Source organism: Condylura cristata, unplaced genomic scaffold, assembly GCF_000260355.1.
Source record: "Condylura cristata isolate star-nosed mole 26May11 unplaced genomic scaffold, ConCri1.0 scaffold00029, whole genome shotgun sequence".
In the NCBI taxonomy this organism is placed as follows: Eukaryota; Metazoa; Chordata; class Mammalia; order Eulipotyphla; family Talpidae; genus Condylura; species Condylura cristata.
The window spans coordinates 10,144,524-10,161,166 of record NW_004567130.1 but is presented as its reverse complement, the minus strand read 5'-3'; the positions used below and the strand labels follow the sequence as shown (position 1 = coordinate 10,161,166).

The 16,643-nt window shown below is 51.7% G+C and overlaps 1 protein-coding gene across 3 annotated transcripts in view; it reads left to right on the top strand.

The window, feature by feature from the left end:
• PATZ1 (POZ (BTB) and AT hook containing zinc finger 1) overlaps positions 1 to 11,344 on the top strand; it is a 17,500-nt gene extending 6,156 nt beyond the window's left edge. The window contains exons 3-5 of one of the 3 annotated variants that reach the window (XM_004690928.2): positions 2,713 to 2,884; positions 8,332 to 8,404; positions 9,805 to 11,344. In XM_004690928.2, the coding sequence (XP_004690985.1) occupies positions 2,713 to 2,884; positions 8,332 to 8,404; positions 9,805 to 9,838 (279 nt within the window). In that variant the 3' untranslated portion in view covers positions 9,839 to 11,344. Of the gene's footprint in view, positions 1 to 2,712; positions 2,885 to 8,266; positions 8,405 to 9,804 lie in introns of all 3 variants that reach the window. The other 2 variants (XM_004690924.2, XM_004690925.2) reach the window with 2 other exon arrangements.
• Positions 11,345 to 16,643: the final 5,299 nt, after the last annotated feature.

Here is a 16,643-nt window from a genome sequence, read left to right as displayed (position 1 = left end):
CTGGGGCATAGGGCTGTGGGCAGGCGCGCTTCCTCACCAAAGAAGGCTGCCTGAGCCAGGGTGGCGGGCAGAGCTGCAGGCCCAAGCGCCTCTGCTGCTGCCCGCTCTCCCGTGTCGGGGTCCCTCTGTCTTCACCCTGTCCCCGAACAGGAAATGCCTTTCTCAGCCTCCTTCCAGGTGTCCCTTCTTTGGGCTCCATTTCTCCCCTCGGCCACTCTTCTCTGTCCCTTCTCTCCTGGCTCATGTTCTATGATGTCTGAACTTCTGGCAGGCTTAGGCTGGAACTTGGACACTTCCACACCCCCCCCAGAAAACTTTGGGGACTCCGCCACCAAGGATCACTCTGGCACAGAGAAGCCAACCATCACTTCAGTGAGAAAGCTTTTGCTGTGTTTATGTTTTTTCCCCCCAGCAACAGATTTACATTCCTAATTATGTTTGTTCAGACTAAGGTTAGCTCTCTCATTCCTTAAGAGATAATCAGTGGAGGATGGTGTGGGGGAGTCCATCTGGCCTGGAATTTTAATTTTGCTCAGCTAATCCCCCAAATGGATAATCCACTTGTGGCTAACTGAGGTTCGGCTGTCCATTATCTTTAGGCAGCAAAGTATGGCAGGCCATACTTCAAAGGGCAGGTCCCAAGAGAAGGTTGGCAAGAGAAACAAGGCCTCCCTTTCATAGCCCTCAAGTGGTGCCCTCTCCCAGGGAAAGCGGAAGACGAATCCTGAATGTGTGCTTTCGGCCCCATTTTCTTACACCTGGTCCATGTTTGGTTCCGCTGAGTTCTGACCTGCCTTTCTCTCATGGACGGAGGTGTGGGCCTCAGGTCGCTGGCTGGCAAATCTGGCTCTTATACCTGCATAAGTTGGCAGGTGCTGATTCCCAAGCATGCAGCTCTGGCTCTGGCTTGCAGGCTGGTGGTTGAGGCCTAAGTGACTCCTGCCGCTCAGACCCCACCCCCGCCCCTCTCCGCTGGGGCCTGCAATGGGGTCATGAGGTTCCTGCCCGAGGTGGGACCCTCTGTAGCCGTGAAGCCAAGCGCCTGTGATGCCTTCTGATCACCCCAGTGCTTGAGTTTCCCTGCCCAAATCCTATCACCTCTCTCTATTAAGAGTACTGGCTACCGAATACATGGTGTTAAAAAGTATCAGCACCGTTAACTCACCAGAAGCTACTTCTCCTCAGTCTGGAGGTGGCAAGAATATAAGCTCAGGGACCGTTTCATTTTCCAGCTGCCCTGTATCCACTTAAAGGCCTCCATGCGCTTAGTTGTTTTGGAAAAATCACTTTCTAAACTTAACTTCATTTGTCAAATGAATAAACTGCATAACACGATAAAGCCAGTATTGTGTTAGCTTAAAGTGCTCTGCTCAAATTTGTAACATTTACTTCAAAGGTAATGATGGAGGCCCGCCAGGCCTACTGTGACGCACAAACTTTTGGGGCTGGCTAGCAACAGTGGTGGTTTTTCCCCAGCACTGTAGCATTTGGTTCTCACTTTGCACGGTCAGGAGATAAATTTTCACCGTGGTCTTACCTGGTCTCGGGCTGTGCCTGTTAGGTAGAGGTGGCCATTGCAGCTCTGCTCCAGTAAGGTAGCAGGGTGGTGCGCACTCAGTGGGCTCCATCCGACGTGGAACACACTGAGAGATGAATGTTGCTTTCTCGTTGCAGTTCTAGACCAGCAAACACAGAACAAAAGTGAGCCAACTTGACTAGCACCCCCAGAGCACCTCCATGGTGCCAAAGTAATTTGAAAATCACCAGATTCAGCTCTCCTGAGTGCTCTTCTGTGAACTCCACAGCTGGGCAGCCCACCTACGCTCAGGCTGAGGCAGCACTGTGGGGAGAGCAGTGAGCAAGGCTGAGTGGGGCCTCAGGTATAGGAGACCCTGGGGCCCTGACCTGCCTTCAGCTCCCAGGGCCTGGCTGTGAGCTGGCGCTCACACCACAGCTTGCACGATGAGAGGGTGACAGCACAGCCTGACTCAGCTAACTGAGGTCAGTGCCCTGAGAGGCTGGACGTGGAGCCCAGTCTGACAGAACGAGGCGCAGTCAGTGCAGGGTGGCGCCTTCATCCTTGTTCTTGCCAGCACTTTCCCTGCTGAACCTTCCACAAATGTTCCTAAAGCCTCCAACCCTGTTTTCCCTGGTAATTCTCATTAGCAGAATTGACACTTGTCATTTTGCGGGCTGCATTTGCAGTACAAACTAGTGAGAATATTATGAAGCATAATTTTTGTGCTTTGACCTGCCTTTCCATTTCCCTGTGGCTAAGCCTAACATCACTATAAATCGAATTCATGGAGAACATGAAGACTGATAGGTTTTTATGCCAGGACCTCACCTGTAAATTCACTAATAGCCAGTGCAAGTAAACTTCAACTTCCTAGACTCAGTTCGTCATGTTCAAGGATGACCATTTTGTGGGAGTGAGAATTGAGTGTCCAGGTTTGGGGCGTGTCGTGCTGACTGACCACTTGTACCCCGTGATTCCAACTCAGGTGTCCCGCGAGGGCGCGTCCTAGGAACTGAGAACAGCTACTTGGCATTCTGAGGGAAAAGGGCCAAATTATATAGCTCTCAGGGAAAAGTCACTACAGGAGAGCCCATGTGTTAGCCAGCAATGCTTTTTGGCTCACCGTGTGTGTGGTGGGGAATCAGTGTGGAATACCAGTTTCCACTTCATCCCATTTTCCCTTCTGTCCTCAGACCTGCAATGCCTCTTTTGCCACCCGAGACCGCCTGCGCTCCCACCTGGCGTGTCATGAAGACAAGGTGCCCTGCCAGGTGTGTGGGAAATACTTGCGGGCAGCGTACATGGCAGACCACCTGAAGAAGCACAGCGAGGGGCCCAGCAACTTCTGCAGCATCTGTAACCGAGGTAATCTCCCTGCTGTTTCCTCACTTCCGGCGGATGGGCCTGAGCTCTGTGGGAGGCCTGGGGGTGCCTGGCCCACCCTACCTCAGATGCCGCTATTCACACGGCTGGCCCTTCCTTCCCACTGAACAGTAAACACCTTCATTGCCTAGCTAGCTGTTTGCCTCCCCTTCCTTACCAAGTTTCTTGGGGTCCTTGGAATGGGAGTTTCCAGATGTTGTTTCCATGCTTGGGCCCATCTGCTGCTCATGGATTTTGCAGACATCACTACTGAGGTTGGTGGGAGAGTCATTAGGCCTCAGGAAATGGGATCAAAGAGGGTCCTTGTTTGAGAGCTTTTGCTGGCTGATTCCCTGGCATCTGGAAACCAAAAAGGGGTGCAGACTTCCTAGCGCAGCGGTCAGAAAAGAGCCCAAACCTGGGTCAGTTGTGGCCTTGATGACAGAGGAAAGTAGAAGGTGCTGAGCAGGGCAGTGTGCTGGCGGCCTGGGTCAGCTCGGGAGGTGTCTGGCTCTGTGGCCCTGGAGTTGTGTTGGATGAAGGCAGGCTTGTCCCTGAGCGTCTGCCAGGGTTTGTTGGCTGTTGGAAGGACTGGAGTTCGTGTTTTGCAAGCACAGTGTCAGCGGGGGAGGCTCGTGCCGTGTGCGTGCTGGAGGAGGTCTGGCAGCTGTCTGGTGGGCGTGAGGGTGCTTCTGCATGGTGCGCTTGCTTTGACTAGGTGGGGGCGCGACTGGGAGTCCTGTCTCCTGGTTCCAATGCTTCTGGAAGTTTTCTTGTGACTCAGTGGGTTGAGGACTGAGTGAGGAGTCAGGACACCCAGAGTTTAGTCCCAGCCCCTCCCACTTCATACTCTGTGACCTTGAGTGCTCCCTTCCCCTCTCTAAACCTCAATTTTTTCATCTCTTAAATGGGTTTCATCCCTTCATCCCTTGCCCACCTCACAGGGTTGTTGTGAGGATCGTGGGAAACTAGGTGGGTGAAAGTCCTCTGAACCCTACAAGGAACTGCCTCACACGGAGGAAGCCCCAACACTCTCTCTACTAGTATCAGGAAAGTCACGGATCACCGAGGCTCTGGTCTGGACCAGGCACAACACGCCTGCAGTCCTTGGCTGGAGTATTTGGGTGCTTGTGCTGTCTCCATGTGCTTGAGGGCCCTGGTGGAAGGAGACTGCTGAGTATGTGCGTGTTCTAGGTGCGTTGGAGCTGGGCCCTTCCTGGGACTGCACCCCTGGGGTTTGCCTTGAAGGCCTGGTGTTGATGTGTACGTCATCAGGAAACCTGCTGTGGAAATGGAAGGTGCTAGTAAAAGCTGCTTGAGCTGTCCGTCCTGATGTCTGAGGTGTCAGAAGAGTCCACTTCTGGCAGGAGCCTCCCTGGGTAGCGAGCAGAGGGGCTGTGCGTGCAGGAGACTGTCAGACCGTGGCTGACCACCTTGACGGCGGCTGTCCTGGCTCTCGGAGAAGATGGTTTCCTGTCTTCTTTCATCCAACCCTGGGCTTCCTGACAGTATCCCCAAATAACACTAAACCTGCCGCAACATGTGTCTTGTCAAGTTTTCAAAGTTGAATTTCTTAGCTTGAGAAGTGGGGTCAGGGCTCAGAAGCAGGAAGCCAATGAGCGTGGAGAAGAATCCTGACGATAAGACTCAGCCTAGCCCGGATTACAGTGAGACGAGAACCGAACAGAGGACGAGTGGCAGGGCTGGGAGCCCAGCTCAGGAAGGAAGAAGAGCTGGGAGCAGCAAGAAACATCAGGGAACGGTGACCCAGTTAGAAGACAGCTGACGTGCCAAAGCCAACCACGACTGCACGGCAGGCTTTGTCTCCCTGGGCTGGTAGAGGGCCTGGGTGTGACTACACGACTACACAACTGGGGTGGGGTGTCAGAGCAAACCAGGGCCTCCCTTTCTCAGAAAAACCAAGACCAGGTCTGGATCAAAGCTGAATAGACTACTTTGGGACCAGAGTCAGAGCGGAAATCTCATTCCTCCAGGAAGATACGTACACTCTGGGTCCAACTCACCCTGGGTACGCAGAAGAGAAAACAATCTCAGTGTTTATCAGAAGAGAAGGAGCAGGATTCTGCCTCTGGACTCGTTTCATGAGCAGGTGTAGGGAGAGAGTCCCCAAGCTCCTTCCTACCCAACAAAAAGAGGAAGGCAGTTTTTCTGGGAAGACTCTAGAGACATCGGGATTAAACGCAGAGACCTCAGTGTCGTCTTTGGCCCGGCCCGCCATCAAGGCTGTGACCCTCTGCAAGGGTTCAAGCAAAGGTTTAAGCAAAGGTGAAGTGTCAGCCCCAACAAATGAGGTTGGAACTTCCAAGCCCCTAAGATCCTTCAATTCCATTAATTCTTAAGTAATCAACCTAATTACTTACATGACTCCTGGCTGTGAAGAATGAAAAGAGGGGAGACCGCCTGGCTGCCCTGCCCCCACACTTGACTCTAACGCAAGTTTATGCAACAGATTGCCTACTTTTGTCTTAGTGGCCTATCAGGACGTGGGTCCAACCATCTCTAGAGGAAAGTACTTTTCAGTGAGAGCATCACATCCTTTCATTTTCAAGCTGAGAAAATCAGTTGCATTGAACAGTAAACAGGAGAAAAGGGCCTTCCTTCCTTTCTAAGTTTCTGTAGCAGGGCCTTTGCTTATATGCTTGGACCTACGGATACAAGGAGGACACCCTATCGGAGATCGGCCTTTGACAGAGCCCCTCTTTGGACTCCAGCGTCACTGCTGAAAAGGTAGAGGAAGGTGTCTCTCCAGCCAGATGAGTATGCATCACCGAGGCCGAGCATGGGCAGAGCTTGCTGCTCCCCAGGACTGAGCAGACACAAATCTGCTTAGTACCCTCCTTCAGCACAATTCAGTTGCGCATGTCCCCGCCAAGGTTTGGATGGGGAGAAAGCAGTCCCTGATTCTTGCAGATGTGAAACCTATAAAAGAGGGGTTCTCCTCCTGCACTACAACTGCAGCTTACAAGGCAAGAAAATGTGAATGTGAATTTGGGTAATAAATTCTTTGTCTCTGGTGTGCGCGGGAGGGAGGTTTGTAGGTTGTAGTGGAGCCACATGCCTGCTCAGTGTCTCCATCACTCCCAGATCAAGCTGCCTCTTTCATTCTTGGTTAACCACCGGTGAAGAGGCAGATGAGTTGAGAATTCCAGCTAAATATGCCTGGCTTCAAAGATACGTTCTTCTCAGAAACTCGGCTTCTGCTTCATCGCAGCACTTGGCTGCCGAGTGGCTCTGTGTTTAAATTCTGGGCTTCGAGTGGCAGCTGCGGACCTACTCCCACCACCCGCCACGTGCTTTTGCTATAGATAGTACAGTCTGCAGCTGGGGGAGAGTTGAGAGGACCCGCCATGTGTTTCTTAGATTTTCAGGAAATGCAGCGAGTTATCAGTGAGCATCTGCTGTATTCCCCTGGTATAGCTGTTTCCGCCAGGAGTAAACAGAATTCCGTCTTCCTTCCCTCTTCTTCCGTCAGACCCTGCTCTGGTATGCCACCCAGAGGGTTTCATGGCCGGCCCCGGAAGGGGGAAAAGCCCCTTCTGAAGTAGCTTCATATGGTCAGGAAGTCCTGATACCTTCAGCTGATTGCCAGGGGCCACGTGCCAATCCAGGAGACAGGGCAAGATCCTCCTTCCCATCGGCCCATCTCTTCATTCCTGACTACAGGAATGTTCCTCTTAGAAATGTTCCTAGCGGACCCTCTGCAGTCAGTCTGATGTCCAGTGATCTGCCTCAGGCAGACAGCCTGTTACACTGTGCGAGAGACAGCTCCCTCTAGCCTGCAGGGCGAGGTGTCGGCATTTGCTCGGGGTCGGACTGTGGAGTAGCTGTGTGGGGAAACGAAGGAACATTTAATTCAATCCCACATCTCCATCCCAGACACACAGATCAGCCCCCATCCACCAGTGGCTTCCAGTCAGACCCACTAGCATGGCAGAGAGATGCATGAGTGTAAGTGGTTACAGTGAAAACAACTCCAAAAGTCTGAGGGATCTTTCCAGGACTGGGGCCAAGTCACGGGACCGAGAGTGACAGGCCAAGTTCTGGCGGTATGTGGTCCTGGGTGGGGTTCGGGCTCTGCCATTCAGTAGCTGTTAACTACTCAGCCACGCCAGGCCTCGTGATCTTCTCTGTGACATGGGTATGCGACATGCCCCCTGCCTTAGGATGGTTTGGGAAATTATACAGAAAAATGCATGTAATGCATTGGGCCCTGGCACAACATCATCACTTGATACAGTTTCAGCATCAATTTGAAAGGCTGCACTGACTCACAATTCTAAACAAGTCTTTTGCAAGCACGACAAGGTACTTTAAAGCCTCTGGCCTGTTAGTAGTGGATCCTATGAGAATACCTGAGAATGTGTCAACCAGATCTAGAGTGGATTAAAAAGAAGCCATCAAGGTCCTGGCACCCCAAGTGGGCCTTACACTAAAAAACTTTGCTTCCTGCTGAAGGCACTTTTGGAGTTTCGACCACATGGGGTTCAGTGACATAGCTCCTTCTTGTGACACCCAAGTCAAAAGCCTTTGTCTGGCCCACCTGGTTCCTCGGACTTGTGGCTGGTGTGTAAGAGACGCTTTTCCCAGCCTGAGACACCATCACGGCTTACAGTGGCTGGAGCAGCTCCAGGATGGCCAGGTTGCCCCTCCCCACAAATAAAAACAAAGAAAGATGATCCCTGTTTCTTCGTTAAGTGAACCCAGTGGATGCTCCAGAAACAGCACTGCGAATCAGAGATCGCCGAGTTCCTTTAATGTAACTTCCTGTTTATGTTGTTGTTCTTCGAAAGGTCTAAACAGTTACTAGACTCAGTTATTTTGAAGGTGAGACTGTTAGGAAAATACGAGGACTCCTAAGAGGTAGACGAAGGGCGCTCCTGAAGGCATCCTTTGGGATTCATCTCGCCGCCATCCGGTCTGTTGCCCAGTTTGCCTTTGCAGGTGATAAGCAGGCAATGTGCTGCTGGAGTGCAGCCCCCCACACACTTTCTGACTGTATTTCTAGCGTTGTCCCGGCACCTGACCCTGGACTGAGACGTCACTCAAATACTGTTATTAAGGTGCCAAGCGAGCGAGTTGGCCTTTGGCTGTGGCACGGGCAGGAGCAGGATCTCAGACCACCCCTGCAGGCGCCACAGCCCTGCCGAGAGGGCTCTGCAGAGAAGCCAAGGACAGTGCCGCCCTCCGTCCTGAGCCTGAGCTGGGTGACTCCTGTGGTTGCAGCCCTTTTTCAGCCAAGGAGGGGCCCCTTCTAGGTGCAGCTGATCTGGGGATACTAGCCAGAGCGGCCCGAAGAGAGGTGTGGGGGAAGCAGAGAGGTGTCTTTGCTGGCTGCGGGATCTCATCTCCTTTTGTCTTGTTTAGGTTTCTCCTCTGCCTCCTACTTAAAGGTCCATGTTAAAACCCACCACGGTGTTCCCCTTCCCCAGGTCTCCAGGCACCAGGAGCCCATCCCGAATGGGGGAGCAGCGTTCCACTGCGCCAGGACCTATGGCAACAAAGGCAAGCGACCCCTTGCTCTGCACTTTGCTTCTCTGCGCAGACTGTGTTGTGGGGGCGCTAGGCCGGGCGTGGGGAGGCGAGAAGGCTGCCGGCTTGCTGGCCGCCTTGAGGAGGCGAGGAGATCTGAGTGGCAGTGGCCTCCAGGACAAAAGTCACAGTGGGGTATCTCACTCTAGAGCAGTGAGGGAGGCTTCCGGGCCCTGCCGAGATTCAGCCCCGCCTCCTCTCCCAGCCCTCCCCCCTTGCTCCTGGCCAGCCCCCACAGTCTGGAATCCTGCAGGGATGCCCGGGGGCCCACACAGGAAGAGGAGCCCTGCATGACGCGTCACTCGGGGCCTGTCCTTTGCCTGTCGCCCTCTAAAGACGGTGTGGAGCTGCAGCTGAGCGCTTTCTACCACTTTGACTGGAGGGCAGGGGGAGCCACGGGCTGGCTTCCCCTCTGTAGGAGTGACTGGTTGCTGTGAGCCTCTGGCCGCGTCTGTGAGCTGCATGGTGGTCAGGAGCTAGCAGACTACCTCGGGTTTGGAGTTGGTTTGCACAGAGCTCCCTAGGTCCCACTTCACTTGTTGATTCAGGTTGTTCTGTGGTATTTCACGTTGTCGTCGTCTTGGGGACGGCTCCAGGGGCTTGGCAGATGGCAGAGATGGCATGCTCCACGCTCCCATCACAGACCTCCCTTTCCCGGCATGGCTCTCTGAACCTGGGCAGGAAGTTGCCTTTCTGGTGGAGAACTCCCGTGTGGACCAGGCAAGGCAGAGCGGTGGGTTGTCCTGAGGCCTGGATTGCCCAGGGCCCATGGGGACAGCCAGCTGACTGAGTTCTTCAAAGTTGCTTTAATCTCTGTGCTTTGGCTGCTTGGCCTTGGAAGAGTTTTGGCAGAGCGGAGGTGGTAAGGTGGTACCATAAGGAAAAGGATTGGCTTCTGTGTCTCAGCCATGGATGGGGTCTGCCCAAGGTGAAGACATCAGGGCTACGGTTCTGCCCTGCTAGGGTGCAGCCAGTTGGCGTGGAGGCGAGGTCTTTGACATACCTGCTTGGTGTCATCAGAACAGCCATTTTACCCCCAAGGGCAGCAAGAGAGCCAAGGAGTTGGGAGTCTGAGTTGTTCTGGGCAGAAGCAGTGGAGGTTCCCTCTCCTTGAAGCAGGCTGAAATGGTGGTGAGCAAAACACGTGCACCTGCATGAAGCGTCGTGGCGAGGTAGGCCGGCAGTCCCAGGGCCCTGCTGTCTCACCCCCATAGGCACTCCAGGCTCCCAGACTGAGCAGCCGACTCTCCGTGGGCAGCGGCGGCCACCAGCTGCCCTCCACCGGCCTGTGAGCAGGCCCCTCCCCACCCCTCCAGGAGGGGCATCTTCCAGAGCCTGGCCTCATCTCTCCTCTGTGTTTTATTTTCTCCTAGAAGGCCAGAAATGCTCACATCAGGATCCGATTGAGAGCTCTGACTCCTATGGTGACCTCTCGGACGCTAGCGACCTGAAGACGCCGGAGAAGCAGAGCGCCAATGGCTCCTTCTCCTGCGACATGGCAGTCCCCAAAAACAAAATGGAGTCTGACGGGGAGAAGAAGTACCCCTGCCCTGAATGCGGGAGCTTCTTCCGCTCTAAGTCCTACTTGAACAAACACATCCAGAAGGTGCATGTCCGGGCCCTTGGGGGCCCCCTGGGGGACCTGGGCCCTGCCCTCGGCTCACCTTTCTCTCCCCAGCAGAACATGTCTCTCCTCGAGTCCTTTGGGTTTCAGATTGTTCAGTCGGCGTTTGCATCATCCTTGGTAGATCCTGAGGTTGACCAGCAGCCCATGGGGCCTGAGGGGAAGTGAGGCAGATGCTGTGTCCCCACGGAAACGACCATCGGGGACTGCTGAGAAATGCTGTGAATGCGGAGGGAAGTAATGTCTTTGGGTTCTGTAGCTGAGAGATTTTTATTCGTTTTTAACTCCCCCCACCCAACGTTATCACCCCATTCCCTCTCCACCACCCATTCTGCACCCCTCCACCCCCAATGGTCTTTAGAAATAGATTCTCATCTGATACTCTGCAGAAATATCTCCAAGACCCGGTATGGGACAAGGGCAGAAAACACTACATAGGCCTACGAGGCAACACCAATGTGGTTTTTCTAAAGGGCGGAAGCTGGAATTCCCGGTGCTCAATTCTTAGTGACCCTAATCCCAAACCAGTGCCTGATGGCACCCTGGGGCCTCCGTGACTTTGGTCCCCTCCACTTCCCTAATCCCTCATTTCCCCCTTCTCATAAAGAAACCACAAGTAGGGTTTCAAAAGAAACCACAGTAGGGTTTCTACCCACTTACACAATGCTGATGCCCAACTGTTGTTAAGGAAGCTGGAAGCCTACAGCATCCACGGACCATGGGTGAGTGTCCTCTGAGAGCCACCTGAGTTTGGCCCTTGACCTAGAGGGCCCCAGACTTTGCGAGCCCTGCTTGAAGTCTAGCATTTTGCTACAAGGCAAACTCAGCTATTGAGGACACCCCCACCTCAGATTCCAGTTCTTACGTGATTTTAACCATTCAACTTGCTGTTGGGTTTTAATTCTCTAATTATTATTATTATTGTTATTATTTTTTAGGACCAGTTGTAGTGAATTGCTACTGAAAGCTATCCCAGGTGATTACAGAGCTCTTTGTAAACCGCAGTCACACGTTAGGGTTAGTATTAAACTTTGTTTAGATGTACCATAATTAACTTGGCTAGTTGATTGTTTGAAGTCTATGGAAGAAATAGTTTTATGCAGAATTTTAAAAATGCCAGTCTGGTCAGGGAGGTAGGGGGCTTCAATGCTGTTGGGAGCCAGGAAGCTGAAGGGGAGCAGGAGGTGGAGACATTGTGTGCCTCAGTTGTGTCACCTGGGAGCAAGCCCAGGCTGACCTCATGATGTGAATTGATCTGATCAGACTGTATTAAAAATGTTAGTACGTTACTCTACCTGCTCCCCTGAGTCCAGTTTTTTAGCTGTGATGGGCGTCTGTGGGACCTGAAGAATGGGCATTCTACACCTTGGGTGGCAATGGGTACCCAGGAGACCTTCCTTTCTCTTCATTGCACCAGCTATACTGGGATTGACGGGAATCTTCCCACAGAGGACTCAGCTGCCCACATTCATGTACATGCATTACAAATACTCCTAGTCTTCACTGCTTTATGCAAGACCAGCCTCATCCCTGGGGACATGGTGATAAACAGGACATTTTTGTGGAGGAAGACAGTAAATAAATAAGCAGATTTAACTGATCTCAGATGTTGAGAAGTCCAAGGAGGAAATTGGGCAAGGTGAGGGGCAGTGACAGCAGAATAGTTAAGGTGGCCCAGGACCCTTTGAGGCAGCAGCTAGGACTCCAGGAGACAAGACTTGGAGTTTGAGAGTATTCAAGGGGCCTGACCTAGCAACCAGCTAGGACCTAAGAAAGGACATGGCCGAGGAGAAAATCCTCACAGCCAAGGGCTTCTTCAAAGCTCAGCAACTTGAATCTCTAACCCCATGTCTCCAACAGGGGTGAGTAAAAAGGCTGTGGCACCCAGAGTGCTGAGAGTATGGAGAAGGAGGAATGACAATAAAACAAACAAAAACCAAGGACTGAGCGCAGTGACCAACTACTGGGAGCAAGAACTGGATTGAGAAGGCAGGGAATCTATAGCACCCAGGCAGCTTGAGCAGCCTCAGGGAAGAGGGAAGCCCTAAACTTGGACAAACAGCATTTAACCTCCAAACAAGTATCAAGAAAAAAATTATAATAGAAAAATAAACACAGACCAGGAGGAACAAGCAAAGAGCCCAAAATGATTTAGATCCGCATTAATAGCAGTAATTACCCTGCATTCTGGTTTAAAAGCAGACTCTGAGCTGGATTTAAAAAAGTAAAAATCCTCTAAGCCGTTTACAGGAAATCTTAGGTAAGTTGCAGGGCTCTGTGGACTATGTGGGGTGGAGACCTGAGCTGTTTGGTGTAACAGAGGAAACGGTGCTGAGGCCCTTGGACATGTGGCCTGTGACCATCACAGAATTTGCCAGCAGGGTATTAAAGCTGAGACCCTGGCCTAGAACCAAGTACTTGAGATGTTCTCATTCCTTCCTCCCCCGCTCGCTTGCTGAAACCCTGGGCCAGGTCCACAGACAGATAGGGACCACTCAGGAAGCAGTGACTTGTCACGTGGAAGGGGCCGTGGGGGACAACAGAACTGGCAGGCTGCTGCTTTCAAAGTGCTCTCACCTAGAAGCCTGCGCTGAAGTGGAGGTGCCCCTGCCTGCCCCTCAACCTCAACAGTCCTCCATACACCACACCCTTCAGGCATGGAGGAAGGCTGTGCAGAAGGTGAGTGCATGAAGGTGGAATGCCTTCTCTCACGTGGGCAAGAGGGAAAGCCCGAGCCTTGCTGTCTAGCTCCACCATCTGTTCTTAGCCAACTCTGAGCCTCAGGTTCCTTGTCAGAAAAATGGGAGCTCACATGTCATGAGCACCCTCTGTGCCTAATCCTCAGCACAACCTTTGATGCTGGTCATTCCCAAGCTCCAGTGACAGTGCCTTTGCACATATGCCCAGTGTCATGCTTGGCCCAGGGCCAGCACAAGCAGCGGCAAAGAGCCACAGAGAAAGTCAGGGTCAGTGCCAGAGAGATGTCCAGGGCTCCTATGTGAAAATACTTTTTGTATTCATACTGACCCATTAGGGTGATTTGTGCTGTGGTCCCCCAAATGAATCAGCAGCACTCTGGCAGACTTGCTTTAGTGAGGGCTGCCTCACCAGGGACCCAGTTCAATCACTGCTCGAGGACCAGCCTGGCCACGACTGGTACTGTGCTCACCTCCCCGTGGCAGTGATTACCGTGACTGCCCCTGGCAGATACGGTAAGGGAGGTCTTGGGGCATCAAGCAATTCCAGTTCATGTGGCTACAGGGTAATCTGCCAACTGAAAGCCCTCAATGGGTCAGACCTGGGGGGCTGGCGGGCCTCAAGATATAATTTTGGCAAATCTCCAGGCCTCAGCTTCCTCACATGTAAAGTGGAGAAAATAAGACAGACTGGGGATGGTGTATGTTAGGTGCCTGGGCCCATGGGTGGGACTGAACTTCAGTCCCTTTTATGGTCCTTTCTGTTCTACAATCTTTTCCTTGGTGGCTTGTGGGACCCCCAAAACTGTCCACAGCAGCTTGCCTCTTCTGGATTTCCCTAGCTCTAATCCCACATTTTCTATTTGATATACCTCAAGCATGTCTCTACTTGGGCATTTATTTTTCATGTGTCAGGCCTTTATGCCCATCCTGTTCCTAATCACAAAAGTCTTAGCAGTGACACATATGTGTGCCAAGTCTCAGGGAGGGTCGGGTTCACTACACATTTTAGTAGGGTCTCAACACTACACATTTTAATTGCTTGCCTTCAAATCACCCAAAGAGGTAGGCACTAGTTGTACAATTAAGCACCTTGTTCCAAACACATGTGTAAGTGGAGCAATGAGGATCTGAGCCCAGCAGTCTAGACCCACAGTCTCTCTTCACTGCCACTCTGCCCAGGGGCGCGCCGTGCTTGACCCCAACTGCCCTTCCAGCCACAGCTGCCATCTTAGCCCTTCGGTCCCAGTCTGTTCCGTGGGTCCCCAGCCCCTGCCTTTTCCCAGGACACCCTCCACCTGGAAGGCTCTCCCCAACTCTGTGCAAGTGAACCCGACCCTTTGCTCGGCCTCCACAGCACGGCATCTGCCCCCCGGGTTGGTCACTGTGCCCTGGCACCAGGTGGCCCGGGAGAGCCAGTGTGGTGCAGGCCCCAGTGCTGCCACTTTCTAACCTTTGACAGGTGTGTCCTTTCCTTAAGTGCAAAACTAGGATAATTCTTACTCATGCTGTGAGGACTACAAGGGCTGACACCTGCGTGGCACATTAGGCGACACTCAAGCTCCCGTTCACTTTACCTGCGTCCTCTCCAGCAGACTCCATCTTCCTGTGAACAAGAATGAACAAGACCAGGGAGATGCTGCCTTCTGTGAGGGGCCACATGGTAGACACCTTCAGCTCTGTGCGCACATGGTCTCTTTCCAGCACCTCAGCTCTACCTTTCGCAGGTGCGGCCAGGCACAGACAGCACACACACGGACAAGCTGTGTTCTGAGAAAACCTGGTCAATGAACGCTGAAATCTGAACTTCAGTTTATTTAAAAGATTTATTTTGTTTTTATGCATACAAGAACCAGTGTGTGGGCCAGAGGTCTAGGGGATGAGACAATTCACCTGAGACTGAGCGGGGAGCAGAAGAGGCTGCTGTGTACTGAAATACACTGCTGAGGGAAGCAGCAGGCAAGGCAGGAGAGGTCTGCTGCACCGTGTGGGTCACCTCCCTGGCCAGGGATCGAACTCGTGCCACCATAGCTGGTGACAGTTTGATATACTGAGACTTTAACCCCTGTACCACCAGGGAGGCCCTCATACAGTTTATTATTATTATTATTGTTATTACAAAATATTCTTTTAAAAATACATATATTCTTCTTTAAAAAAATATATATATATATTCTTTTGACTTTCCCCCCACCACTCTTAGCTTATGGGCTAGACATAAATAGGCAGCAGGCTGGACTTGACTCCTAGGCCTTGCAATGACTGCACAGACCCTGTTCTCTTCTGCTTCTCCAGGCCCTCCCCAGACTCTGGTCCAGCCAAGCACAGGATCACAGTCCAGATCTGATCTACATCCAGAACTGGTGCTATCTTGGCCTGCCAATCCATTAATCCACACAGAATGCCATGCCATGTACCCCAACCAAGGTCACTCTAAAGAACTCCAGAGCCCACTCAGAGAAGGAACTGATGTATGCAGAACAAGAATGTCTCACCCAGTTCACCAATCCTATTTTCTGGTCATTTTATTTTCATTCCTATGTCCTTTGGGGCAAGGGAAAAGGAGGAAGAACAGAAGGACAGATATGCAGGTTGCTGATTTAGAAGGTGGGATGGAGGAAGCAGGGAATGAGGTCAGTGAATCCTGTCTGCTCAGGTTCTTTCTGGCTACTTACCTACCTCTGATTTCTGGCTTTCCTGGAAAGCCTGTACTTGGAGGGACCAGGGACGAAGTGAGGGCTGCCAGTTTTGCCCATGAGTTCAGAATTTCACAATTCTCCAGTACCTCTAATAGAGGAAATTCCAGTCATGCCCTCTCTTAGAGTTGAGTAATAGTGGTCAGACTGACCTTAAAGTCATTATTAGAGTCTTACAAATCCTTCCTGGTCCTTATAGGAAACAGCCTGGTGAGTTCCCTCCAGATTACACAATCAACTCCAAGTTTACCAGCACCTGGCAGCAGGACCTCCAGAATTCTAGTCCTGACAAACCCCTCCTGGGCCCAGCCCTCCTCCAAGGGTGGAGGGTAACTTTGGGCCCTTTAGACGCTCATAGAGCAGAGGGAGGGGAAGGGCAGAATGATCAAGATCTACATCTGCATCTTTTGCTAAACTGCCATGAAAGGAAATGCCAAATATTTATCCAGGAGATTAATATGTCTAACAAGACAAGTTTCCTTTGCAGACAAGGCAGCTTGGAGTGCCACTGAATAAAGCCTCTTTGTATTGCTCTAGGTAGGAACAACAGGAAAATAGCTTATTTTTACTTTGAAGAAAGTCTACTGCCCTCCCTAAACCTGGTGCAGGACCCTGTGGGCAGGCCATACCAAGCAGAGGTCAAGGCCTGGGCAGTAATGAGATAACTGCATGATTATTATTAACACCTCCTTCCCTTTTCCAAGGGCATTTTCTTCTGATTTTTTTCTCTTCTGAGTAAAAATCTGTGCCCTGAGTCTGCTGAATATTTTGGTGCTTATACTAAGGAACACAAACTCCCTGAATAGCTAGGCCTGCATTTAATCTTTTAAAAGCTTTTCTTTGAGTGATGCAGACTGCTTGCTTATTGATGTAGTTTCCTCTGTTATGAAGTCCTTATCTCTTGTCTACCTGAGGAACTCTTATTCAATAGCTCAGCTCAGAGGGCCCCTCATGTGAAAGCTTCCCCTACTCCCTCTAGAGGGAAACAACTTTCACTAATTACACCTGCCAAGCACTGTGCCAGAGGCTGTATGGACATCAGCAACTCTATGAAGTAAGTAAAATAATGGCCATTGTCACATAGCCAAAGCTCCAATCCTGAACTATCTGACCACAATGCCTACGACTCCATCACTGTGTCTTCTGGTGTAGAATCCCTGACCTATACATACTTCTACTTTTATTTTTAAAGATTT